Source organism: Nipponia nippon, unplaced genomic scaffold (assembly GCF_047370975.1).
Source record: "Nipponia nippon isolate SJK-2023a ecotype South Korea unplaced genomic scaffold, ASM4737097v1 scaffold_11, whole genome shotgun sequence".
In the NCBI taxonomy this organism is placed as follows: Eukaryota; Metazoa; Chordata; class Aves; order Pelecaniformes; family Threskiornithidae; genus Nipponia; species Nipponia nippon.
The window spans coordinates 25,263,509-25,289,450 of NW_028262302.1; the positions used below are offsets into that span (position 1 = coordinate 25,263,509).

A 25,942-nucleotide genomic window follows, 5' to 3' on the forward strand; every position below is an offset into this window, starting at 1 on the left:
ACACTGCTTTGCTATAGCAGCGATCTTTAATGGTTATTGCGTGGCCGGGAGGAAACCTGATCGGCTAGAGCCGGCCGAGAGCAGGAGGAGGAGGAGTGGACTTTCCAGAGAGATAGGAAGGGGGGAGAGGAGGAGAAGGGGACGGGGGGAAGGGGAAAAAAAAAAAAGAAAAAAAAAAAAAGGAAAACAAACCGAAACATGTCTTCTGCCTCCCCCACGGACGAGATTACGAGCGCGGTGGAGATCAAGCAGGAAAATGTGATGGAAATCCTCTCTGAAGCCAGCAAGGTGCCCCCCGACGGGGCCGCGGCGGGAGCCCTCAACCCCGCGCCGCCGCCGCCCCCTCCCGCCGCGGCCCCGTTCCCCATGGAGCACGCAGGCTCCGCCGCCGCCGCGGAGGAGGGAGCCGCCGACCAGGTACTGCTCCACACGGAACTCCTGGCCAGGAATCACCACGCTGCCTCCTCTCCCTCCTCCTCTTCTTCTTCCTCCTCCTCCTCCTCCTCGCAGACCCCCCTGGCTTTCTCCCCGGACCACGTCGCCTGCGTCTGCGAGGCGCTGCAGCAAGGTGGGAACCTGGACCGCCTGGCCAGGTTCCTGTGGTCTTTGCCCCCGAGCGATCTGCTACGTGGCAACGAGAGCCTGATGAAAGCCCGGGCGCTGGTGGCTTTCCACCAGGGCATCTACGCCGAGCTCTACAGCATCCTGGAGAGCCACAACTTCGACTCCTCCAACCACCCGCTGCTGCAGGAGCTCTGGTACAAGGCTCGCTACACCGAGGCGGAGCGAGCCCGGGGCAGACCCCTGGGGGCGGTGGACAAGTACCGGCTGCGGAGGAAATACCCTCTGCCCAGGACGATCTGGGACGGCGAGGAGACGGTTTACTGCTTCAAGGAGAAGTCCCGCAACGCGCTGAAGGAGCTCTACAAGCAGAACCGGTACCCCTCGCCGGCCGAGAAGCGCAACCTGGCCAAGATCACCGGGCTGTCCCTCACCCAGGTCAGCAACTGGTTCAAGAACCGCAGGCAGCGGGACCGCAACCCTTCCGAGACCCAGTCCAAAAGGTGAGAGCAAACTTTCCTCCCCGCCCCCCTCTCCCGCCTGCCTGCCTTCCCTCTCCCGGCTCTTTCTTCCCTTGCAAACATGGCGCTTACCTTCGGTGCGCCTCGTCCTCCCCTCCTTCCCCCTCCCCGCTCCCACACCCCCCACCCACCCGGCCCGGGCACGCAGGCATGCGAGGCACCGCCGGGAAACTTCCCGGCCCCCGCCGCCCCCTTCCCCTCTCCCGCCGCGCCGCCACCCTTCCCCCGGGACGGGACGGGACGGGAGGGGACGGGAGCCGAGGGGGGGTGGTGTTGTTCCCCTTGTTTTTGTTTAATTGTCGCGCCTGACAGAGTTAATCATTGACGGCGGCCGGAGGACGCGCGGGGGTGTGGGGTCCCGCCGCTCGCTCTGTTTTGAAACCTGACTCGGGAGCGGGCCGGGCTCGGGTTTCAGCGGGGGAACGGGGCCGGCCGCGCTGCGCCGGGCCGGGCCTCAACGGCGGCACCGCCGGACTCGGCCCGCCGCAGGCCTCCGCCTCCAGCCCGGCCGCCGCTTGCTCCCCGCGGGGCGAGAGCGCCTTTCCCCGCCCGGCCCCGCTCCTCTCCGCCCGCCGCCGGCCCGGGGCTCTGCCTCGCCTCCCTCCCCGCGGGCGGAGGGGCCGCGCCGGGGGCTCGGCGCCGTGAGGCGCGCAGGTGGAGGTGACCTCCCCGCTGCCGCCCCCCTCCTTCCTCCCGGGGCAGGGACGGGAAGGGGGGGGAGAGGCGAGGGGGGGAGGAAGAGGAGGAGGAAAGGAGGGAAAAAAGCGGCGGCCGGCGGAGGGCCCCAAGGCATTTCTCAACCAAGGGCGCGATTGTGCCGCCGCGGCCCCCTCTCCGCGGGACACATCAAAGGGCGAGCGGCCGAGGGGGGAGGGAGGGAGGGAGCGACCGAAAAATGCAGTCGAGGGCGGACCAGTCAGCAAAAAAACCCGGCGGAGGGGCTCGGCCGGCCCGGGGCGGCGGCGGCCCGGGGCGGCCCCGCGGGGCGCGGCACAAAGGCCGCCCCCCTCCCTCCTTCCCCCCCCCCCTCCGCCGGGCGCAGCCTGAGGTGCCTCCCGCGGCACCTGGGGGCAGCGCGGACCGGGCCCCCGGCGGGGCCTCCTCCCTTCCCCCGGGCCGGGGGCGGCGGGCAGAGGCCGGCAGGGTCGGGCGGCGCTTCCCGGCCTGCTCTCGCCCCCCGCAGCTGCCGCCCCAGTCGTTCACCAAATGGCCGCGGCCGGTCTCACACGTGTGGGCACCCGGGGCCGGCGGAGGGGGGCCCCAGGCAGCCCCCTTCGGTCGTCCGGCTGGGATGGCCAGGGAGAGGGGACTTATTTACACGTCCGTAACCCAGCCCGGGAAGTTTCTGCTCAGCGAGCGGCTGGTTTGATGTGTCCTTGTCTAAGAAACCACCCCCTTGATTTGAAATTCGTTTAAAGTGCCTTGTAAAGACAAAACACAGAAAAAATTATTCGGCAAAACTCTCACAAACTGTGTGAAAGCAAGGAGTCCCCCTTGGTGCAGAGCTCACTGGCACGCCGTGGTAATGCAATGTCATCTCTCCATCTTTTCCCATAGCGAGTCAGACGGCAACCCTAGCACAGAAGATGAATCCAGTAAGGGGCAGGAGGATTTATCTCCCCATCCGCTCTCCAGCTCATCCGACGGCGTTACCAGCCTCAGCCTTCCCGGCCACATGGAGCCCGTCTACATGCAGCAGCTTGGAAACACTAAAATAGCCTTGAGCTCATCTGGCGTCTTGTTGAATGGAAACCTCGTGCCTGCCAGTACCTCTCCCGTCTTTCTCAATGGTAGCTCTTTTCTTCAGGGACCCAACGGTGTCATTCTCAATGGACTCAGCGTGGGGACTTCGCAGACTGTTACCTTAAATTCGCCCAAAACCACGTCGAGCGTTGTGAGCAACGGGGTGTCCATTACTGACATACTGTCATCTTTGTCAGAAGATGTTAAGGACTTCAAACGCCTTCAGGCTTCGGTCCCCAATGCCACAGCAGCCACCTTCAGCCCCAGCAACATCCCGGTCTCCTTCCCAGGATTGATACCGAGCTCAGAAGTGAAAAGGGAAAGCGTACAAACTGCTGCTTCCCAAGATGGAGGCTCCGTAGTTACTTTTACTGCTCCTGTCCAAATAAACCAATATGGCATTGTCCAGATCCCCAATTCAGGAACAAATGGCCAGCTGCTGAACGGAAGCATCGGTTTTTCTTCTCTGCAGCTGCCTCCCGTTTCTGTGGCAGCTTCACAAGGTAAAAGTTTTGTCTGTTACAGTAAGAGTGTACGAGGAAAAGTTGGGATCGGGCACACTTTGCATTTTAGAAGCCGTGGTACTTTTCCTCCAAGGCACCAGCATTGTATCTCAGCCACAGCCACGTGCAGTACATCAAATAGTGCCTTTTGCCTTCCTTTCTAATGGGTTCTGCTCATGGGCAGAGTGTTACATGAGGCTGAGCTCCTCTGCTAAGAGCAGAGAAGGAGGTCTGGTATTTTACACCCCTTTCATCTCATGCTTTCTCAGAAGTCCGTGAGACTAGTCTTCACAAATATCTGTAAATTTTACATGCTTCAGTAATTCAAAATATTCCCCATTTGCCATTGAATTCTTTTAATGAGAAGGTTCATAAAAATGAAAATTGTGGCAGCTGGAAATTGTTACTGTTGTTGTTCTTGTGGTGGTTGTTTCGTTTTTTCGGGTTTTTTCACCAAAGCATTTCATAAAAATAAATTTTAAATTACTGTAGATGCAACAAGACCAAGCAGTTATGCTCATACATTTTCTGTCCTATAATTAAGAAAGACTAAACTGCAGGGAAACAACAGAAATATGCAATAGCTCGTAGATATAAAACGTGAGGGTATTTGGATAAACTACCCTCGGTCCAAGGGAGATATGTCATCGCAGGTTCACGTGCCAAGCATGCAAGCTCCTCCCCAAGTTTGCTTTAGAGTTTGTCTTAACATACCATAGACTGAAACTTGCGGCCAACCAGGAAGAATCCCAGGGAGCACAAGCCTAGTTCTGGATCCTTGTTTCGAAGCAGGTCAGTTACAAAGCACAACCGAACGGCTTTGTTACTCATTAGCCGCTGCATCTTTGGTTATGAAAATGATTAAACTTGAGTGAATCTCTCCAGTTTCAGGAGCCTTGAGTACTATAATGAAAATCAAACTGTGCTCCTGTTAGCTTATTTGAATTAAACGTGTATAGGGAGTGAATTATTCTTGCTGTTGAATATGGGAAGGAACACTGAAGCCATACAAATACATTCTAAATAGGTGCAAAATTATAAGATCGTAAAACGCGGCACTCGCAGTCACTGGAAGTTATCGGTACACAGTTTAACAAGGATGAAAAAGAGAAGACATTTAGTCTGAATACCAGCTGTAATTACAAAAGCCATTTAATCCACATGCTCCAAGGCATAAACTGACAGCCAGCAAAGGTGAGAAAGTTCTGTCCCTGAAGTAGCGTGGGACTATTGTATTTGAAAGTCCTAAGATTCATAATAAGTTCCTCTCTGAACATTTTCCCCTTTGTTAAAAACACCAATTTCCACTGGAGGGTGATCCACCCTATGTCTGGTCTGGTGCAGAGGGAAGTCGAGATCCATATTTGCTGCTTTGATTTCTTTTTGTTTTTCTTAACACGAGAAGGATGGATAGCTGGCTGCCTGTTCCAAGTGAAGTCTGCTGCAGGCTATTTTAAGTAAGCTACAGTAAATGAAATCTTATTGCCAGGTAACTTCAAGTTGCCTAGCTTTATTCTCCTAATTTCCACATAGGAGTAACTTCTTCTAAAAAATCGTCATTGATTAATGGAAATTAATAGGGAGCTAAAATATTCCCCAGGTGAGAAATGCATCTTCAGGGCTGCTCTAAAAAAATTGAGGTGTCTCCAACTGTAGCCTCTTAAAATTATAATTGAACTGCTTTTAAGAAAGAGAGGGGTTTGAAGTGGGACCCGGTCCTGAGACCCAGTATATCTTATTTTAGGAATGATTATAATGACAGCTGACATGGCATGTCCAGTAAAACCAACTTCAGGTTGTCTCTGGCCACCGCTTCTTGCTCTGGCTAGCTACAACAGCACACAAGCAGCGCCATGGCTTTCAGCGAGGGCAGACAGTTGCGGGGTGGCTTGACACAGCATGGTAGATGCGGTAGTGTTAGGCTTTTAGAAATACGTGACAAAGCAAGGTGAAAGGCAGTACATCTGAACGCTTGACGGACTACCTGGTTAACCTGGTAGAAGTTACTGGGTTTTGACGCTTTGTCTGCAGGGGTTGACTCAGGTAGGTTCTGGCCAGCAGTGGTGGATTTCATGTGACGTGCCTCCGGTTTCCCACACACAAGCTGTAGTCTGTCACTGAACTATCTTTAATAGCTTTTCATGCTTCTATTCTTAGATAGAAATTGAGTGGTGGCAACTACTGAAGGCCAAAGCATGTTCATTTTAATCACATGGCCAGGGACTGTTTGCTCCTTAATGAGAGCCTGAGAGATACTTAATGTACCAGAACGTTTTTTTTTTCTTTCTTTTTTTCTTTCTAGAAGCAGCTTCTATTAACGGCTTTTGTTTCTTCATATCAAATTTTCTCTCACCTGTTACAAACATCGCTGTTCTGTGTTGCGTAAAATATTAGCAATGTGTGCACTGCAAACATAAAAAAGACGAAAACATCTTAGCAAAATGCCTGCACAACTCTGCCAACTATAATCCTTGTTTTCCTTTCTTTTGCTTCCCTTTCTCTAGGTAATGTTTCAGTAAATCCCAGCACATCTGATGGAGGAACTTTTACAACTGAGTCTTCAACAGTGCAGCAAGGAAAGGTTTTCTTCAGCCCCCTCACTCCGAGTGCAGTCGTGTATACGGTTCCCAATTCAGGCCAGGCAGTAGGCTCTGTCAAGCAAGAAGGACTGGAAAGAAGCCTTGTGTTTTCTCAGTTGATGCCAGTCAGTCAGAACACGCAACTAAATGTAAACATGTCTTCTGAAAATATATCCAGCGGAGGACTCCAGTCCCTGGCCTCCTCGTTAGTGAATGTAACGCCCTCACATAATTTTTCCCTCACACCACCAACTCTCTTAAATGCTGCAGAACTGAACTCTGGTATCTCGGAGAGCCAGTCCATGTCATCGCCCATGACCAGTACCTCTACCGTGATATCTATCAGCAACACTAACTATGCAACCCTTCAGAACTGTTCCCTCATCACCAGTCAAGATCTGTTGTCCATTTCTACAGCACAGCCCGCGCTTGGAGAAATAGTTTCTACAAGCGGAGACCGTGTCAGCCACCCCTCTGCACAAGTACATCAAGATTTTGTCAGAGAGCACAGGTTAGTTCTGCAAGCCGTACCTGACGTCAAAGAGAATTTCTTACCTAATTCTGAGAGTAAGTCAACTGGCAATTTAATGATGCTGGATTCGAAATCCAAGTATGTTATGAGTAACATGGTTGACACGGTTTGTGAAGAACTGGAAACGGACAAAAAAGAACTTGCCAAACTGCAGACAGTTCAGATGGATGAAGATATGCAAGACTTGTAACTTTTTTTTTTCTCTTGCTTTCTGTTTTAATAGATAAGTCTCCTGTTGAGGCCCTAACAAGCACCAAGTGTTTTTTTTTTTTGTTTGGGGTTTGTTTGGTTTTTTTTTCATTTAAAGAAAACAGAAGAACATTTAAATGGTCTGAATCGATGTACAGAGGAATCTCCGGCAATGGAATTAGGTTGCCACACTTGGTTTGCATGCAGTATTCTCTTTTAAGCAGATTAAAGGAGAAAGGAAACGCCAGGGCAAGTACCGAGCGAATGGGTACAGGTTTGGCTAAGAGATACTACCCTGATAATTTAACTAGACTCTCCATAGTACAACATACTCTCAACAGTAAGTATACACTCCTAACTTTAGATAGAAAACAAAAATCTCGCTCCAAAAAGGTAGTAACAATTGCAGTCATTTTTGCTGTTTACTTCTAGTCCATGGGCATTGAAAAATTTTTAAGGAACTCTAGACGATACCTCACCGGCTACTTTTATGTTGTTTGAGGTTAAGAAATGAAACAAAATCATAAATAATACTGTTACTGCTGTGTTTGCTTTTTTCCAGCAGACTTGCATTCAAACCAAAAATCTCGCATCAAACAGTTACAGGTTTCTAAATGCTACAGCTAGCATTTTGTCAGTGCACCAGAAAAAGCATCATTTGAAACTCTAATTATGCAACTCAGAAGCTTTCTCTCCAGTATGAATGTAAATATTGTTTCAGTTCTTCTAAAGGAGACTTTTTTTAAATTAGTACAATGGATTTTATTTATGGTTTATGTTCCCTTTCACTTTAGACACAATGCATTGAAAAGGAAAACGTTTTCTGGCTGTTTAATTTATTTTTATTGTTTGAGCAGGAAGTAAACGTAGTTATTTCTGACAAGGTTTTACTTTTTTGTAGTTTTTCAAGCAATAGACTGTAAAAGTAAAATGTTAATCACACTGAAACTAGAAAATGAACTCCCAGTCTCACAAACCCAGGAGGTCCCTGTCTCTACCCCCTCTGTCCTTGTGTTCAGGGGTTTTTTGTTTGTTTTGTTAGTAATTTGCGAATTAGTTGAACCTTTTTGTGTATTTTTTACAGAATTCCACGTGCCTTTCTTCCTAGTGGCCTTATCTTTGTTACTAAAGCACAGTGGCAGGAGGAATAAAAACACTGATTTGCAAATATCCGTCCTCAGGGCCAAATCCTGATGCCTTACTTCTGCAAGTAGAACCCGCTGACTTCGGTGCCCCTACTTGCACGAGTAAGAGTTTTAAGTCTTTCGGTCATCGTGGGTGACATTTACTAGCGGTGCAGAGAGCCAAAGATAGGTCCTTCCGCACCATGTCAGCAGGGCAGGAGGAGTCCAGAGGAGGGAGCACGGGCAGAGCCGTCGTGCCAAGGGAAAGGTCTTGGCTCCAGCTTCAGGCAGATGAGCAGGAAAGGTTGGATGGGCAGGCCTGGGAAGGGAGCCCCATGTTTACACGGACCCATTGGCCAAACCGCCCGTGTGGGAGGGCTTCAGCTGCTGTTCAAGCAGGCAGGCCCCCATCCAGGAGTGCACTTAAACGTGTATTTATATACCCTTCCAGAATAAGCAGCGTGGGGGCTGATGGTGGAGACTGCAGCTGCCCGAATGGCTCGTGGGAGCAGCCGTGGTCTCTGCCTGGCTGGGGATGGGTCTCCTCTCCCTTCGCCCCGTTGTGCTGTGCCGGGGACAGCAGAAGCAGGCGGGCTCTGGGCAGGTGGAACAGATCGTACCTTTCCTCCAGACGAGTTTTTGTAGCATGGGAAAGCACATCCTTGAGCTTTAAAATAATAATAAGAATGCAGATGTATAAAAATGACATGCTGTTAATCTTTGTGGTTTTGTTTTGTTGTTTTTTTTATTCTAATATGAATATATACAGTAACTAAAGCATGTATTCATCCTCATCAGGGGCCTGGTTCGAAGCCTTTGGAAGGCAATGGGAAACGTTTTCATAAGCTTCTGTGGGCTCTGAATCAGGCTCAGGACAAAACAAGATCACTTGTAAAGGACAAAAAAATGGAAAGGAAAGAGAATAGAGGTAGCACATCCCAGTCTGTTTCTGTCTTGGTTGTTAACTGGTTCTGTGGAAAGCCTTTGAGGAATGAAGGTTTCTTCTGCGCGCCGTGAGCATGGCATAGGCATTCTCGCTATTGTTTTGCACTATATTGAATACAGCGTGTTTTGCAAGGTGTTCTGTGGAACCTCAAAGCTGAGCTCTGTCGGTAAGCACTGGAGTCCACGCTGCGAGCCAGAGTCTCTAGGGCTGCAGGGAAAGGGAAGAGCAAGCGTGCAAGGCGTGCACTTTGCAGCTGTACCGAGTCACGGATGCTCTGCAAACAGAAGCAGCCCGTAAGCAGTTGGCTGTCCCCACGTGCTCCCGAGCAAAAAGGGTGTTTAAGGCAAGCGCTTTAAAGCGGAGATTATCACGAGCAGAACACGGAGCTATATGTTCCCCTGGCACAACTTCCCTTGACATTCAGGGGATCTCCGCGTGAGCAGGGAATCAGATAGTCCAGAGCTCTCTCTGCTCTGCTTGTATATCTGTTTGCTGGGCTCCAGCACGAGCAATCTGCTTCTCACCTCTTCTTCGCCCATAAAACCAAGATGATGATGACGATAACAGTAGCTCTGTCTGCTTTGCATGAATTTGTTGAAGCATTTGGAAAATTAAAAGGACCTTGCATCATTGTCATATTAATGGAGAGCGTGTGCGTGGCTCTGAAGGAGTTGTTTGGGGCTTAACATTTCATCGGTGAAGCTCAGACTATATTTGGAGGCAAGCTAGAGAGTATTTCAGAGCACTCTCTCAGTTGTTGATGTGATAGGGTCTCATAACTGAAAAGACTGTGGTGTTATGCCAGTACCTGTTACTTCTTTTTTTTTTTTTTTTTTTTTTTTTTAATTTTTCCTCCTTTCCATTTGTTGTGTTACTGAGGCTCTGAATGCCATGGCTTTACAGCACAGTCGACGTGAAAACTGTGTATGTTGTTACAGTGGCGCGTATCTTGGAGTGTCTGGTACTTCTAACAGGAGACTTCCCACTCTTCAGTGGGAGCGGAGGATGTACATAAAAGCAGTGGTTTGGGACAAAGTAAGATTAATCTATTCTAGTCTTCCAGATATCAAGTAACTTATTTTATTATTATGTTTTACTCTTTCTTTCTCCCATTGAAAATAAGTGTCATTCCCTCCAGATAACGTAGTTATAACCTCATGTTTTCTGCAGGTACATATGCACAATATAAAGACTCATTGCACGGTACAGTGTTTTTAAAATAGATATTTAAATAGTAGTTTTACTCCTACTGTAAAATAAGGGTCGGTTTTTATTATGTGGCCCTCAAGCAAGCAGGCTAACTGCTCTAAATAGACAGTACGCAAAGCCCCAAAAAGTGTCTGGGGCCGGATCTTCGGCTGCTGTAAATAAGGCATTGCTCCACTGATTCCCAAACTGAGGATTTTACATGGTTTTTAGGGGATATGGATGCTCACATCCCACACATGTGAACGGCAGTGAGCGTCCAAGCCCCGCAGACAGTCCTTATTATCGCATTCTGTTGTTTAAATGGAAGGTATGTCTATCTGGCATACATGTTCCTTCTCCTCCCTCCCTCTCTGTTATGGATGAGAATAAAGGATCGTTTCAACTTCACATATGTTTGTAACTTGTAAGTCCACTGGAAATCTTACAGGAAACATTGCCAAATTCTACTACTTTTCTGGTCCCGGACTCAGCTTTGAAAAATATGCTTAAAGTTTAAGTGAATTCCTACAAAGTATGATATTAAAAACCCTTTGTTCTTTACTACTTTTAATTAAAGCTGCCTCTCTGTTTTGCCCAAAGTTTTGCAGAGAACCAGAAATATATTCAATTGAATGCTCTGTCTGGACTATTTGCAGCATTATTCCTGTGGTCTTACCTAAAAGAACATTTCAGCCACATAAATCATGGACATCTATCGGCCAGGTCCTCGGCTGGGCTAAACTAGCACAGTTCTATCAACTTTAATGTCCTTTCCCACCAGCTGAGAATATGGTCCGTTCATTTCACTGGAGTTGGGTCAGGGATGGATTTGGCCTGCTATACGGTGGCAGTATGAACCAGAGCACAAGGCTGACACTTAGAGAGTTATAACCGACAGTCACAGTCTATTGAAGCATATACCTCGTTCCATTTACTGCTTTACCCTGCCTGTGGATTCAGGAAGACGCATTCAGAAAGCTGCTTTACCCAGAAGTAAGGCTGGAACCATCTTTATTGTTAGTACTATCAATCTGAGGTTAATGGACAGATTCTGACTTCAAATCCTGCCAAATCACCTCAATAACTATTTTCAGTTAAATTAAGCAGGGCAGAATTTGGCCCCGTGTGCACAGGAGCTTTTCCCGTATGTGGATTTCCAGTGCCTGTGCACTTTTCTTAGCCAGGGCAGATGAACAACCAAGGGCGTGCATCCCTTCAGTCTCTCATGAAATGCGTACGCAGGACTCCCGGGGGCATGAATGGCCTAGTGCTTGTGGTCGAGAACCATCTCAAATCATAAAAAGAATAGTAATTCTATAACTCTGGAAACGAAAGTAATGACATTTTACAAGCAAGGAGACCTGACGTCTTCCTCTATCTCCTAGCAGTTATTATCTTGAAGGATATTTTATACCTTACTTGTATGTTTCATATAATTTAAAACTAGCTTCTTACATTTCTGAACTCAAGGAGGGGGTGAATCTTCCGACTTTCAGGATTCACATTCAGAGGATGTTTGTTCTTTTGCTGCATGTACTGTTTGTCCAGAACTAACCAGTTATTTCTGCGATATGGGTTTATTGTGCCTTACAACAAATACGAAACTTAAGCAGAATGTACGCATTAGAGGAGGGAATAATCAGAAGTCTTTACTGCACTGTTAGATGATGCCGCCCCAGAGTGTATCATCAAACATATCTGTGCTTAATTACCCAACCAAAGAGATCTAAAGTATGTATGTTTGTTGTACTGTAATAGGGGTTTGTGCCTGGACAATTAAGTGTTTTATTTGTATTCTGAGATGATGTGAACTTATTTTTCTAAACACTATACTGAATAAACTTTATATTTATACACATCTTGTGTAAATATTTCTATTTGGATATAATGTGAAGGCTTTGAATTTTGTGTTAGAAAAGCAATCTAAAGCAGAAACTCTGCTTTTAATGACTCATTGCGAAGGTGATGGCAACTGTGAACGCCTGTGCTCACCAGGGAATTGATCTAAAGCCTACTTAAGCTAGAGTGAGACTTTCTGTTGACTTGAGTGGGTTTTGTCAGGCCCTAACTTTGCTTCTAAAATACTAAATTAAAAACCATAAATCTTCTATTTCATATTGAACCTAGCTATTAAATCTGTGTCTCAGACCAAATTTATACCATAATTAGATAGATACTATTGAAATATATTTCCACCTACTAGTTAGGACTAGTCACTATTTACTTGCGGCTCCCATGGCACTGGGATGCTTTCTATGTCAGGATTTCTTTCTGGGTAGGTAAATTCTTACTTGCTAAATTTGTATTTGTTGAAATTTTTCTTTAAAATGTTGCACTTGGTATCAGAGCTGGTTTTGGCAGACTTTTGAGAACAGCCTGGAATTTATGTTGCCGTGGTATTAAAGGATTAAAACACATTACCATATTACTTCAGATCTGTGCTCCGAGTACCAGGATTGCCTAGTTATGGTTTTGATGCCAAAACGAATGACAGTAAGTTCAAGCAGACTAACCTGTACAGGTGAAATAGTTTCCCTCACTGAAGCTATATATACATGAGAGATACTTAACAGCTTGCACATGCCAGCAGGAAAACACCCTTCCACCTCTTAAATTGTATTTAGGCCATAGGAAGCAGGATGAGGTCTGTGAGATTCATTTTTTTAAACAGTCAGATCCAGCTGTATGTACCTATTAAATTCTTAATCACTAAGACATTACCTTTCCTTGCCGTTACTCACTGTTCCTCCATCTTTCCCATTTATCGCAGCTGCATCCCGCTCGCTCCACGCGGTGCTGCTGACGGTGGTCCTGGTGGCAAAGCGCAGCGAGCCGCCTGCCAGCCCTGGGAGCAGCTCTCCCTCCTCTGCCTGGGGGTGAGCCGCCTCGCGCTCTGCAGCTGCCGAAGCAAATCCAGTTACCCGGGAGCAGCCCTAAGGTAGAGACAACTGCCTTGTTGCCCAACTCCTTTTCCTTCCCAGAAGCAGCGTGTGACTCAGTCCTCCTGTTCGTAGCGCTTCCCTTTGCCATGCTCTGGTTTTGCCTGAGCAGTAGGACTGTGGTAATATTTTCCTGCCCTGCAGATACCAAATTCCTGATTGATCCCTGGATGGCAGCTCCACCCCAGCCCTGCTTGGAGCAGGGCTGAGGGTCTAAAGCCATCCTTCAGCCTGGCTGCGAGCAGCTTCTCCTCTCATTTCTGTCCCGTGACACAGCCGAGGGGAGAAGCACCGCTGCTGGGTTGGCTCCAGCTGGGGGAGATCCCCTCCAGGAGGGGGTTTCTGACTGTGCAGCCCCCGCACGCTCAACCCAACAAAGTGCAGGGGTTTGAGGGCAACCGAGAAGCGGAAAGTCTCAGCGTATGCAAATGTCAGAATTCTCCCTGAGCAGCCACCCATGCGGTATGCAGGATGAATCATGTCCTAACGGAGCACATTCCTGCTACTTCGGAGGGCTTTGCAGATGTGTTCCAGGTCACCCTGGGCGAGAAAACCACACACAGCCACGGTTACTTCTTCCCTGGCAGCTTGTACGCAGATGGAGAAAAGGGGGACAGTACCTTCGGGAGGGTGGGCAGCTGCCTCCCCGAGCCCCCGCCTTTCAGACGGGGCCTGGGGATGCTGGAGGGAGGACCGGGGGCTGCCAAGGCGGTAGCTGGGATAAAGCTGATAGTAGGGAGGCTCGGCGAGACGGGCGGTTGCTCTTGATCTAGCAGGGAGATGAGCTGGGAAGGGAGGCGATGTTGGAAGACAGCGCTTTATCCTCTGTTTCTGGCTGGATTTTCCCCGGTGCCAGATCAGAAGGGAATTTTCCTGCTCCAAGAGGCAGAGTTTGGGTCAGTAAAACAAGATCTTAACATAAATGCTCATGGCTTGGAAAGCAGAGGTCTCCTTACAGGGCTGCATCGCCCACTGTGGTGATCTCTGGCTGCAGAAGTCTTTGGGCTGGAGTGTTAGGACAGTATATCTCAGTTATGGATACAGATCACATTTTTAATATAAAAATACATTTTAGAAGGAAAATGATTCCCAGAAATAGGCATTCATCTGCCAAACAATGTGCACATAACTGACTTTACACTTAGAGGTGCCAGAAAGTTCAGGAATGAGACCAACAATAAAAAACCAACACACGTGTGAAAAATCTACTACATTAAAGCCAGATTCAATAAAAATAGCACCTAGTTTATACGCTGCAGAAGCTGGCACACGCCTGCGAAAGCTGAAGGAAAAAGATAAAATGTTCAGAAGTTGCACGCAGTCCAGAGGAACTGAGCAGTGCTGGAGCAGAGCTGATGGTTACTCAATAACTCACGTACAATATTCTCTTGTGTAAGTACTTTAATTCTTCATCCTGCTACTTCTCGGGCACAAAGACCCAATTTTGAATACTTCGGGCTAATCAATAAGCTTTGTTGTTGCAGCCAAAGTGCTTTGCAATAGATCTTCTATTACCCAAAAGGACTGCAGAATGTTACACCACACCGTTTTCTTTTCTACTCTGCAAACTGACAGCCAATTATTTCGGTGTTAGTGGTGTCCCTTATACCGCTTGCAGCTGTAAAATGCAGCCCCTCCCCTGAGGAGCTTACAGTATACAGAAATAAAACCAGTCCAAGCTGGGAGGGGAGCGGAGCGCAGCCAGAAGAGGTGATGTGCCCAGGGCGACGCTGGCAGTGGGTGCAGAGGTTGCAAAGCCAGGTCTCTGACTCCCCCTGTTGCTTTGCCCACTGGCTCATGCCGTCGCCCCAGGAGCCCGATCCGGCTCTGATGCAATGCCCCCTGACAGCAGCAGGAGGACCTGCTGCTTATGCCAAAGCTGAGTTTGCTTCATTCATTTATTTGCTATGTTTACAGCCACCCTTCTGATGCTGACCGATAGCAACATAAGCCTCCAGCAAAGCCCTGTTGGTAAATAGGCTGGCCCTGGACTGGGATCACTGAGCCTGCAAACACTCAGGCTCCAGAGAAACCGCTGCTGCCTGAATCATCCCATCAGGGTGATGCACACGCGGGCCCTGAACCAAAGCTGCCCACTTCCAGACCAAAGCAATTTGAGAAAGGTTTGACGCACCTCCCACCACGTCCGAGGAGCTGAGGGAGGGAGATGCTTACGGGAGGTGAGGATGGGTTAGTCCACAGCCTGAGCTGTGCATGCTCTTGCATGTCCTAAGCCCGTGGTTTCTTAAAATAATAAATCAAGAACAAATGATAATTAAGAGCCTACGCATGTCCTAGGAAGATGCTGGAGATTTTGCTATTTACTGCTGCCTAAGCAAACAGGGGCAGGCAGGGGAATCAGAAGGCGGTTCTGGAATGCAACACTTTCTATACCAACCCAAGCACATTTGCAACGGACATACAAATATATAGGTTGTCTGTGTTAAAAAAACATCATCTGTTGCGTCGTGTGCATGCAGGTGGAAGTAAGCACTGACCAGATTAAGACTCAAAAAAAAAAAAATTTCTTTGAGGTTCACTGTGAAGTTGCAGAAGAGGCAGCCTCTGCTCCCTCTTGCAGGCAACATATAATAAAGCCCGGTCCCAAAACTCAGCGAGTGAAGCAGGCTGAGGCTTGAGATCCCGAGACGGATGCAGATTCCTGGCCTGCTGCTAAACAGCGCAAGAGTGTTGTCCCCTTGCTCAGAACTTGTGGCAGAAGAGCAGCAGAGGCAGCAGGGGTTACTGCCCTATTAGTGCCGTGCTTGGAGGAGAAGCACGCTCGAGGAATATTGGTAAGAGAGCTGCAAACTCTAGGGGCGTGATATCATCTGCATGTGGAGGGATTTACGCACATAACACCCCTATGTAGGGAATGACATTAGCTTCCCGAAGGCTGCTGTAGCCCTTCTCCTCCTCTTGACTATAAATGTAATAACGCTCTTCCCAGAGCTTCAAAATTGATTGTTCGTGGTATTTCTGCTTCTTACGTTCCCTGCAGGGCCTGGTCTCCCCCAGATTTGGCAAGAAGGCAGCCAACATCAGGCCAGAGAAATAAGGCACACGAGGATGAGGGCTGGGTGAAGGACCTCAGCAGGTCCAGCCTCCAGGTCAGCGAGCACCGACGTGCTTCAGCTGAGCCCCCGCGGCATCTTCCCCCCAGATTCTTTTGCTTGGGACCCCTGAGGACCCCCCAGATGAATTCCCAGGGGGGTGTTTAGGGGCTGCTCTCATTTGCCAACTTCCCCATAAGCTCCTCAGCCCTGAAAACCTCTGCGATACGAGGGAGGTGGGACCCAGGACTCCCAGAAACAATGGTACCTGGAAGCAGGCTGCCGATAGCAGCCTATTTCCAGGTATTGCTTTATCAAGGAGAGCCCAGCCTGCCTGGAAGCGCTCCCGGGAGCACGAGGCATGCTGCACATACCGGGCACGGTCGCCTTGCACCGGCCGGCAGCGCTGCAGGACGCCTGGTCCCAGGACGGAGATCGGGCCGTGCCAGCCAGCCCTCCCCGGGCTCGGCCGGGGCAACGCCAACAATTTACTGGCCTGGCAGAGGGGTGCCAGGCGGACATTTGGCACCTCCTGCTGCGCACGGCATCGGGGCTGGCGGCCTCAGTAAACCCCTTCTGGCCTTAGCTTCTAGGAATAGCTTCTTATAGCTATTGGGTTTTTTTTGTGCAAACCAAAGGCAGGGCTAACCTGAGTATCAAGCCAGAACTTCATCTTGTGCCTTTGGAAATGTCAGTCCCAGCAAATGAGACTACTTGACCAGTTGCTCTTGGTTTATGTTTGTTACCCAGAAATGGCAGCAAGTATGGCTAACATATACATGGCTAAGAAGTGCTCCTGTTCCTTCCAAATTCCCCCCAAAGATCTGAATCTTCACAGGCTGGGTTATAAAAGCAAGATTTGTTCAGGTGAACAATGCTCACACGAACAAGGAGTCGTCATTTGCTGAAGGACTGGAGGATTAGGTTAAAGTACAGTTTAGAGCATATTTCTGTTCGTTTCTTAACTATTCTCAATTCTTAGGATCTTTTTACAAGCCATAATAAATGAAATATCCCTGTGAAATAAGCATCTGCTATTAATATAGACTTACAAGACTGGAAGGCAATAGGAGAGCCCTACCTAAGCCCAAAACTAGATAATACTCCTGCTTAGGTTTCACCAGAGCCAAGGCCAGTGGAAGAAATGCCTCCTGCCTTGCAAGCTCTATGTCCATGATAGATGCCACAGCCCGTGTTTCTGGACAAGGGTCTCCACCCTGTGAAACTCATGCAGAATCGCCAGTTTATCTTCCAGTTTTCCTCATCTTGGTGTATTTTCTGTATTTAAAAAGCACACCCTCTTCCAACATCCAAGATGTTCCTGAAAATACTGACTAGCACCGTGCTGAGTAGAAACGCTTGCTCAAGAGATCGTGGTATTTTGACCTGGAACCACAAGATAATCACTGTTTCAGAACAATTTCCCACCCATCCTACGGGGGCTTTGCCCAGATCGCGTTTCCTCAGTTCATCAGGGCATGGAACAGCATCAAAAGGCTGACGGATGCCAAGTTGTGTCACATCTAATGGCTCTTCCCTTTCCAAACGGCGTATCATGTCATCAAAGGCAACTAGGCTGGCATGACATAATTTGAGAATCCCACTTTATAGCTGGTAGAAACCGAATCCCAGTGAGTCTGTCAGTAATGATATATTCCAGGTAATACAGGATTGAAATCTCCTGGCCTCAAGTCTCAGTCTTAAACTGAAGCAATGTTCTGATTTGCCAGCTTTCACAATTTATGCGCTTCGCAATATTTAGTAGCTGGCGAGAGAGGGGAAGTCGGCAGGGGGGTTATGGCCACAGCGTCCTGCTCAACTTCATTCTTAAGTTCCTGGTTTTAAAAAAAAATAAATAAATTTGGAGGTGCTGAAGGTCTCCAAACCAGAATACATATAAACATGGGTATATCACATTTATCTATCTAACTGCATTTTATCTCAAAGCTGGTGTCGCGATTTTAGGGCCAGCCGCACGCTTTCCAAACCTTTGGGTCTGGTAACACTGTGTGCAACAAGACACTTCAAGAGAATAAAGCAGGGTATCAAAAAGGTACCATTTTAGCGATAAAATAAATAAATGGTCTACAAATTCAGGAGAATATTTGTTGAAGCTGTCTTTGGATCCAAATTTCCATAAACTTAAAATTAGACTTCTGGGTTAATTTACTAGACTACTGCAGTTTAATCAGTGAAGGTAATAGCTGATTTTTGAAAAACCTCTGTATAACTCAAGTTAAGGAAACATTGCACTGACCTAAACACAACCCCCCAAAAATAGCATGCAAACGCATTTCTTTAAATCAGCACTTGTAAGACCAGTTTTGTTTTTAAGGAATTCAAGCAAATTCTTTTTACATCCCTATATAACTCAGGCAGGATTTCCAGAGCATCCCGTGCCTGGCAGCTCCCACCGAGACTGGCGGCACAAGCAGTCCCACGCCAGGTTACTCGAGGCCCCGGTTCAACACCACACCTAAATACACGCCTGCATACAAGCCTGCGTTTCAGTGTAGCCATAATTATCATAAGCAAATGGCTCCCAGTTGTAACAAATGGTTGTCTGTTGAGTTATCACCTTTAGCGAAGACAAGACAAACCTCAAGGGCTGTGGGAAAGAAGGCAGGCTAATAGGGAGAGAAACATTCATCACGTGTTTTGTATTAGCTACCACCTTCAATCCCGGTCCAGGAAAACTCTGAAACGTTGGTTCTCCCAGGCAAATCAAATCGACTTTGGGATTTTTATTTGCTTCAAAATAACAAGATGCTGCAATAAGAAAAAGCACTGGGCTGCTCAGCTCACTTTGAGTTTTAAAGCTTTGGCCTAAAACAATAATTTGAAAGGGTAATGATGTTTTTCCTCTGGCCCTGACTATAATGGGGGGTGAAATGTTCCAAATGCTTGTATTTTTGCAAAACAAGAGGGAGCACAAAGAGAAAGATGGTTTATCCTTTATTTTTCAATCTTGACTCAGAAGTAACCTGAACTGTAACTATCTCCCAAGATTACCTGATGTTAACCGCTGCGGACCAAAACTCCAGTTCCAAAACATCCGGATTTCCATCTCCCCATCAGTACAACTGAAGTAACAGCACTTCCCTCCCTCGAGGGGAGAGAACAGCAGGGCTGAGATTCACCCAGATGGGATGGCACAGTCGAAACACTGAGGCTAGACCCTGCTGATGGAACACACAATATATACAAAATACATATTTAAATATATATAACCTATAATATAGATATTATAGATAATGGATTGTTAGAATACTATTAAACTTACCCCTGACACAGATGAGTTCTCAGAATTGGCCTGGGTGCTCGGTCCCTCCGTAAGCTGTACTAATGCCACCCACCTCCCTGTTCCTGCCCCCCTCCTGTACGCTGGCACCAGGAGGAGCGTGAGCAGGGCACAGAAACAGCGCTCCGTCCTTGGGCCTGCTCCTTCCCATTTCAATAATGTTTGCCCAATTCTGCTCCTCTCCAGGCCATGTACAGAGAAGGGAAAGTTATTTATGAGCCCTTCTTCTTCGCTTCTCTCTTCCCCATTCATTTTAGCTGAGTCAGGAGGACCGCTCTGCACCGGCAGCGATGGAGCCAAGCCTGGGCGCTGCCTTACCGCCTGGTAGTGCATTTTAAGATCCATTGCTTGCACAGGCTGCAGTGCTGCTCCTTTCGTTGTCTGCCTCATGAACCCGCCAGCACAGCTCTGCACCCTACACAGCGTGCTCTCCCCTCCTGGGTTCCCGGTGGGTGTCACCGACCCACCCGAGGGAGCTGCCACAACTTTTCTGAGCAGCCACTTCCACCATCAAATAGATGACACTCACAAATCACTGCCTGGAAAGTCTGCATGGTATGTGGCTTAATTTTCTTTTCCATAATATGAAATCCAATCTGAAATGCACAGATTAGTTTACTAATCTGTGTAAATCCTATTAATAGCACTTACGCTGCTGCACTCCCATTCACATTCTAACAAATCTGTTTAGACTGGGTTGGTTTTCCCTCATCTCCTGCAAGATCTTCACACTTGGTTGCAGTCATGCCTTCACAAAATAGCTGGCCAGGAATGGAAACTTATGCTTTGCAGTCATCTCTCATATTTTAATTCATGTCCCATGGTCCAACATGTTCTGGATCAAAGCATTAGTGCTGTAAATCACCACGGTGCCATCGAAGCTAAAGGGATTATACAAAGGGTCGCACAGCTTCAGTGAGGAAGGGCAGAGCCCGTACCCGTCCTCTCCCCAGGCATCACTGGCTTCTGCGCCTGCTCCCGCTGCAACGCGCCCCGCGCAGCTCCCATCGCACCGCAGCAGCTCCATCCTGCCCTGGGCACCTTGCTCCAACCTGAGCCCAAGCACAAGCAAAGGATCTGCCTGCGGGAAGGAGGCAATGGACAGTCTCTGGAGCCATTGGACATGTTCACACCAGCCCCACACACATCCCCCTCTCACCTCTGGGTTTAAGGTGGCACGCCTGGCACCAGGGCTTGCAGCTATTGGAAAGAGCCGCCTCGCTGGCAGCTGTGTGGGCTATGATCCCCCCAAGCTCAGTGTGGCCTCTCAAAGAGAAGGCACCCTCTGTTCTGCTATAGAATAAACCATTCTGTATTTGAAATGACAATATTTACTTTTCCTACAGTGGACTCCAGCAGCTTCCTACATCGCAGTCACGGCGAGAGGGGTCAGCACCGGGAATGGGAGAGGAGGAGAGCGGGGCTCGCATGCCTGGCTCCAACTTCCTAATCAAGCTGTACATTAATTAACTAATCCCCCTCCACGCCGCTATCTCCCTGTGCTTCATTTCACCACTGCCCCAGAGTCCTTGTAACCAAGCACCTTCCGGCATGGCCACAGCCTCAGCCTGTCCCGAGATGTCTTCATGTGGCCAAGACCATGCTGTTCCCTTGGGGTGAGGAGTCCTCTGGCCCTTGGGCCGGGCGGGCATTTGCCAAAACCAGCCCTTGGGAAGGGCTCTGTGCTGCGGTCGCTCTTGACCTCCCCTTGCAGGCTTCCAGCACCTGCTAACGCATCCCACCCCGTGTGCCAGGCAGAAGAGGATGGATGCAGGAGGAAAAGACTCCCCGCCTGGCGAGCAGCTCCCCAGACTTACCAGCTGGAAAGCTTTAATGGAGAATGGGAGAACATGGGAACTGTACCCCTCCCAAAAATCCTCTCAGGCAAGGGAGGGAAAAAAATATACTCTAAATCACCAAAAGGAAAGGGTTTGAGTTAAAAATGCATTTACGAAAGTCCACAGTAGGACAAACCCAGTCCTGATCCCCCTGCCAAGGGACCCCTGCTCCTTGCATGAGTCTGTTGGCTGCGCAGTCCCAACCATCCAGCTCCCCCCTCGTCCCAGGGCCCAGCACGGCTCTGAAGTGCTTTCTCTAAGCTCAATAAAAAGGCCAGGCCTGTGGTGCCCAGCCACTTCCAGCACAGCCCCGACTACATTTCCAATGGTTTTTCTACCAGAGGGTTAAAGGAATGAATAGCATAAAGGATTTGGGGCTCCTCTCTTTCCTTCCCCATAGCTGAACTGCATCCACTCCCCATCCAAAAGCATATGGATTTTCTCTCATCGCTGTAGAAACTTTCTGAGGTCAATACAGCTTCACTCTCTCCTAGTTTCTCCTAATATGGTTTTAAGTCTTTAATTACCTGAGTAATTCCTGCTGGTTTGCATGAATGTTAGCTCAGGAATTGTTTGTAATTCCTCAGTGCTGTGGAAGAAAGGTTTCAAAAGTGTTACCCGCACTTAAGAAATTCTCCCCGAATTCTCTTTTACAATGGGTTCTTACTTGTTACCTGTGTTAAAGCTTGCCTATGAAACAACTGTTCGTTTTTAGACCTTTAATCTCTTTGTAAAGGTGCCTGTTGTGAGATATTAAAATGCCACAGAGAAAAAAAAAAAAAAACAAACATGAAAAAAAGAGGAATTTTTAGAGAGAGCCAACCAGCCAAATACAATATGTGGCCAGACAGAATCAGAAGCGCTGGCTGCAGTACAAACCCAAGAAGCATCAGTCAAACCGCCCCAGCCACAACGGTAACGGTTCACCAGCAAAAGGAATGTAGAAAACAAAATGGGGGGAAGACACCCCCCTTCCTCCTCCGCCTTCTCCCTGAAAAACTGTCTGACATGGCTGATGCCTCCGGTGCATTCAAATGTGCCGCTCTGCAAGGGCAAATAAGGACTCGCTGGCCGGGAAGTTCTGCCTTCGGTGTCGTGCCTGCCGGACCCTGTGCAGGCAGACCTTGTGAAAAGTGGTGCTTAAATAGTAAGGGTTAGAGCAGGGGAACACCCCACCTCAGCCCCTTCCTACACGCGCTGAGCTCCTTTGTAAAACCAGTGCGATTTCTGCAGAGCATCACGTACCCGTGGCTGGAGACCTTGCTCCAACGTCCAGCTCGTGCGTGCTCACAGCCAGCCTGCGCTCGTCTGTCTTGCGCCCATTTTGTCCTTCCCCTTAAACAGATCTTTCCTTTTGGACGTGTTTATAGGGGACAGTCGCATTCCCCTCTCTCGCCTCTGCCTTTACTGAGCTCTGCCAGAGGTTGGCTTGCAAAGAGTTCCTTGTCCTGGCATCAAAACCTGTATCACTGTGAGCTGAGGTGCAGCATACCCTGGAAGAGCCCCGCTGGTTTTGTGCAGCCTGCTCCCCGAGGAGCTCACAAGCCACCTTCTCCCTGTTGCTCGCAGCCCTTCAATGAACATGCAGGAGAGCTCAGCTCACCTCCTCAGCCAGGAGGGTACGGCCGAAAGGTGAACTTATCTCACAGCTACTCTGCAAACCCTGCCTGAGGACAGCCAGGAGCTCGGGCTGCTCGGGCTGGGGCAGTGTCGGGGCTTGCTGCCTGTCCCCAGGCTGGAGGCTGCTGCCTTGCTGTGGGCTCGGCAGAAGTAGCGGTGTGTCCCCTCCACGGTCATCGCAGAGTACGTCCTAGTGTACTAATATACTCCGTAGCAGCTGGTGATCGCAGCTCGTACATCAGGCTACAAATGCAGTTGCTAGACTTTGTCCTCATGCTTTTGCTATGAGGGACAAAGATCTTCTGGAAGGATAAGATGGACGAGCAAGAGAAGTCATCTCTTAAGCCTCATGAAGGCTAGTAGCGGGGGGCTAAAAGCCTAGATCACAAAGAGTTTTGCAGCCTGGCTCATTCTAGCATTTGGCTTCAGAAATTCAAGGTTCCATTTCTGCTGCGCAGTTTGGCGTTGACTCCTGCAGCTCACTGCAGCATCCCGGGCTTGCACCCGGCGCTCGCCAGGGAGGTGCAGTGGTGCTTCGCGGTCCAGGGACACAGCTTCTGGGGGGTTGCAGGGAATATAAGCATCACCTGGTGTAGGCGTGCTCTAGGGTACTGACAGAGGAATTACTCTACAGTTTCCTCCACACCAGCCCTGCAAAACCCTTTTTCACCTCCCTGGAGTATAAGCTTTCTGTCACCGAACAGCCTCTCCTCTATCTCCAATGCTGAGTTGCACAGAACCCCATCTTCAGGGGAGCCTCCATGTGTCACAGTGATAAAACTCTCTTTCAAATGAATTTTAACAGAAGTATTTAATATTAACTCCTGTGTAAAGAATTGCAAGTCCTGGCCCTTGGTAACAGCCTGTCCTCCATGCATAAACACAAGTAAGCTGTCAACGCGCTCCTCAAACGCAGCCTGCAGCTCCAGCGGTCCTGCTGAGGTTTGCATGCTTGGAAAGAAGTTCTAGGGGTGCCAGCGGTGGCCGTGACCACGTTATCTTTAAAGCACAGGGATGCTTTGGAAAATGATCATGTCCAAAAATAATAATAAAGAAACCCCAAATCTTTCATGCCATCCTCTTGCTCAGCCAAACAGCTTCTCTAGGCACCTATCCATTGCATCTAGTAATAAAGATAAGTTTCTACTATCGTGACCTTACCTCAAGAAGTGTAACCCCAAGCAGGCTCACAGATGTGCTTTGGGAATAAGTGGAATCATCAAAAAGCTCCCAGAATTGAAGGGACTTCACTTGGTATAAAAAGAGCTGAAGAAAAGGGGAGAAAAATGCAGCTGGGTAGATTAGACACTGTGATCTGATCCGCTCGAGGCACAAAGGACATTAAATTAAACGGAACTGAAACTCAAATTTAATGAAACCGAGAGACAGCAAACCTCTGTGTAATTAGCCTACATGATTCACTGCCACAAAATATCACGGAGGCCAAGAGCTTTTCACTGAAAGTTTGGAAATATATACATACACACACACACAAATATATACACCTACACACACACGCATGTATACATACGTGTATATACCTATGGTCTCTCTGGGCTGGAAAGGACTCGACAACACCATTCAGTCTTTTCCCCAGCTCCAAGACAGCATCAAATACACGTCGGTGTTTTCTGACAGATGTTTGTCTAGACCTGTTTTTAACAGAGAATCTCCCACCTCCCCAGGCAATTTATTCCAACGCTTCCTTTTCTTCTTCAGCTTTATACACACACGCACACGTATATTTATCTCAGAAGGTGAGCGGAGCAGTCTCTGATGCCTTGCACATCAAAAGGCTTGTTAACTCATTTCTCATGGCAAGATCTTTATTGCGAATGATGTACGAGCCCGAAAGATCCCAACCTGACCTGAGATGACAGGCTGAGCTTGGGGGACCTGCAGATGGGGTAAGGGGGGCAAATGGGAAAGGAGGGGGAAATTCATTCCTTTCCTTATTAACCCGTCAGATTTGGTCTGCTGATAAAAGAGAGACCAACTTTTGTATACTCCATTTTTAGACTCAAACATTAAGTTCCTCTGGTTCCAGTAAAATAAATACACTTTCGGCTTCCTCAGCAGCCACCTCAGGAGGGATGCTGTCCTGTCAAACTTAAGTAAGGCAAAGGAGGGGTTGAGGAATGAGGCTGCACAGCTGGAATATGCAAATGGTAGGATGGAGAGCAGCGCTTTTCCAGCCCGCCCTGGATATCTATTACCTCCACTTTTGGACTGACAATGCACCAAATGTTTCATTGCCTGGGGCCTTACAAAGCCGCCCGGCTTTTTTAGCTGAAAGCACTAATGTAGAAAGGCAATTGGGAATTAATTATTTAATGTGGTTCTCATTGGTAGAAAGCTTCTGCCCCTCCTGCATCTCAGCTACCATTATACATATGTTGCTTTCTTCAGACTACAGTGATTAGACAGCAGCGGAAAATTATGGCTAAATCCCCTTCCCACTTGCAATGAACTCCATTTAAATCGACAGATTTGCACTCAATGACTAAGAGCACAGTTTAGCCCCGTGCTATGAAAATATCGTTTGTGACAAAAAACGTAGACAGATCTCAGCATCTCCATTTCTGAACAGAAGCCATCTCATACCTCCGCTCCCACCCCCTCTCTTTGACAGGCAGCGGAAGACTATTCCTATTTAAAAATTAAAATCCATGCAAGTAGCCCTATTAGTAGGAAATCGGAACGAGCTCCCTTTAATGCGGCTGTTTGGATGCCTCACTGGAGCAGGCAGAACAGTGTATCCTGAATCCCCACCGCATGCTGGTTCAGCTCCAGCTTCTCAGGGATTCCCAAGATAAGCATCTATTTCATTTAGAGCCTTTTTGGTGATGACCTGCGTAGAAGCAAATGTCCTTTTGAAGATCTCTCTGCAACAGCTGCATGCCAGAAACTCCCATCCAAGTTACTTTAAGAGCTTAAGAATCAGGCCCCATGTATTTAAAAAATCAAGGTTGCAAAATAATATTCCGCAGCGGGGCTGAGAAGGGGCACGAACTCACACTGTCAGCCGTCACACGTGGGAAAACGGTAACTTCTTCCCCGCAGCCGGCACCTCCGAATCATTCCGGGTAAAGCCCCGACAGGATCCTACCAAAATTCAACGTAGTGAATTACACCAGGAATTAATTTAACATAACGTGTTGTATATTTTCAAACACAAAATATATCGGGTTTGCTTTTTTCCAGCTCTTCAGATGAAAGAAATACGACTGTACAGATGTGCTTTTCTAAGATCCGATGGCATGAAACCTGAAATACCCCAGCAAGATTCAGGAGCGAGAAGTTTT

The 25,942-nt window shown here is 48.3% G+C and overlaps 1 protein-coding gene across 7 annotated transcripts; it reads left to right on the forward strand.

Moving 5' to 3' along the window:
* Positions 1 to 192: 192 nt before the first annotated feature.
* Positions 193 to 25,942, forward strand: SIX4 (SIX homeobox 4). 7 transcript variants are annotated; one of them, XR_015702382.1, is made up of 5 exons: positions 193 to 1,064; positions 2,640 to 3,328; positions 5,833 to 6,418; positions 12,657 to 13,415; positions 20,526 to 20,609. XR_015702382.1 is itself a non-coding variant. In XM_087747964.1 (5 exons), the coding sequence occupies exons 1-5, from the start codon at positions 199 to 201 to the stop codon at positions 25,906 to 25,908; spliced, it is 2,376 nt and encodes a 791-aa protein (XP_087604090.1). In that variant the 5' UTR covers positions 193 to 198; the 3' UTR covers positions 25,909 to 25,942. The 7 variants fall into 7 exon arrangements, 4 of the variants coding, with proteins under 4 accessions (XP_087604090.1, XP_087604089.1, XP_087604091.1 ...); XM_087747964.1 differs by lacking the exon at positions 20,526 to 20,609 and adding an exon at positions 25,842 to 25,942 and having other exon boundaries at positions 12,657 to 12,824; XM_087747963.1 differs by having other exon boundaries at positions 12,657 to 12,824; positions 20,526 to 21,630.